General features: G+C 45.7%; 1 protein-coding gene across 1 annotated transcript; it reads left to right on the forward strand.

The window, feature by feature from the left end:
* Positions 1-484: 484 nt before the first annotated feature.
* LOC123348429 (olfactory receptor 6T1-like) lies at positions 485-1,429 on the forward strand. The gene has a single exon (XM_044985955.1). It carries the CDS (start codon positions 485-487, stop codon positions 1,427-1,429), a length of 945 nt encoding a protein of 314 aa, XP_044841890.1.

Raw genomic sequence — 1,429 nt, forward strand, 5'->3', positions numbered from 1 at the left:
ACTGTTTTTTTGCTGAAAAACTCTAAAGGGAAAAGTTTTTGTTTTCATTTTCTCAGATTTGCCAAAAAAATGAATGAAGAAATATTTTGACAAAAAAAATTTTCATTCTCATTCACATATTAAAAAAAGATGGGAAGAAAAGGCTTCCCAAACAGTCCTTGGTAATAGTGACTTCGAACTACCTCTTGAAAGAGCTGATTGCCAGTCTAGACCAAGATTTTCAAAAGTGGATAGAAATGGTGGATGAATCATTTTGGGGAGTCACCAGTTGCTACCTGATTTTCAAAGGACAGGCATAGAGTACTCCCTAGAAATCAAGCTCTTTTAAGGTATCTTAGTTTGGGCACAAAAAAATGAGGCTTTAATTACTGTTGAAAATACCTGGACTTCAATCTATTCAGCTTTGACTACATCGAGTCATGACCCACTTTCAATTTTTTTTCTTTTTCCTTGTGCAGAATCAACATTTGGAACAGCCGTGGGGATGGCAAACCAAACTTGGGTGACAGAATTTATTCTCCTGGGGTTCCCCAATCTATGGGGGTTGCAGGTTCTGCTTTTCATTGTCCTCTTGTTGACCTATGTGCTTACAGTAACCGGAAACTTGGTCATTCTTGTGTTGACATTGAGTGACCAGAGACTCCATACCCACATGTATTTCTTTCTGGGGAACTTGTCCTTTCTGGAGCTAGTGTTAACCACAGTCGTCATCCCAAAATCGCTGTCGGGCATCCTCGCTGGGAGAGTCACCATCTCCTTTGCTAACTGCATGACCCAGTCCTATATCTACTTCCTTTTGGGAACCACCGATTTCTTCCTTCTGGCTGTCATGTCCTTTGACCGTTACCAAGCCATCTGCAACCCGCTGCGGTATGAAGCCATCATGAGCAGCAAAGTCTGTGCCCAGCTTGTTCTGGGTTCCTGGATAGGCGGCTTCCTGTGTGTCCTCTTCCCGACTGCTATGCTAACTAGGTTGACCTTCTGTGGGGCCAACACCATTGACCACTTCTTCTGTGATAGCTGGCCCCTCCTGCAGCTTTCCTGCTCTGACACCCGACTCCTCGAACAGGTGGACTTTGTGCTGTCCTCCTTCGTGCTGCTAAGCTCCTTGGCGTTCACCACGGTCTCCTACACCTACATCATCTCCACCATCCTGAGGATACCATCCTCCTCAGAGAGGCGGAGAGCCTTCTCCACCTGCTCTTCCCACTTGACTGTGGTGGTGATGGTGTACGGCAGCTCCATATTCCTCTATGTCAGGCCATCATGGGGAGAGTCTTTGCTTCTCAATAAAGTGGCTGCGACCTTGAGTTGCATCGTGACACCTTTGCTGAACCCCTTCATTTTTAGCCTCAGGAATGACAAGGTGAAGGAGGTTTTGCAGGATGCTTTCCGGCAGCATAAGGTGAAATTTTCCCAGAGGGTGTGA

The sequence above is a fragment of the Mauremys mutica genome, chromosome 13 (genome assembly GCF_020497125.1).
Source record: "Mauremys mutica isolate MM-2020 ecotype Southern chromosome 13, ASM2049712v1, whole genome shotgun sequence".
NCBI classification, from domain to species: Eukaryota; Metazoa; Chordata; order Testudines; family Geoemydidae; genus Mauremys; species Mauremys mutica.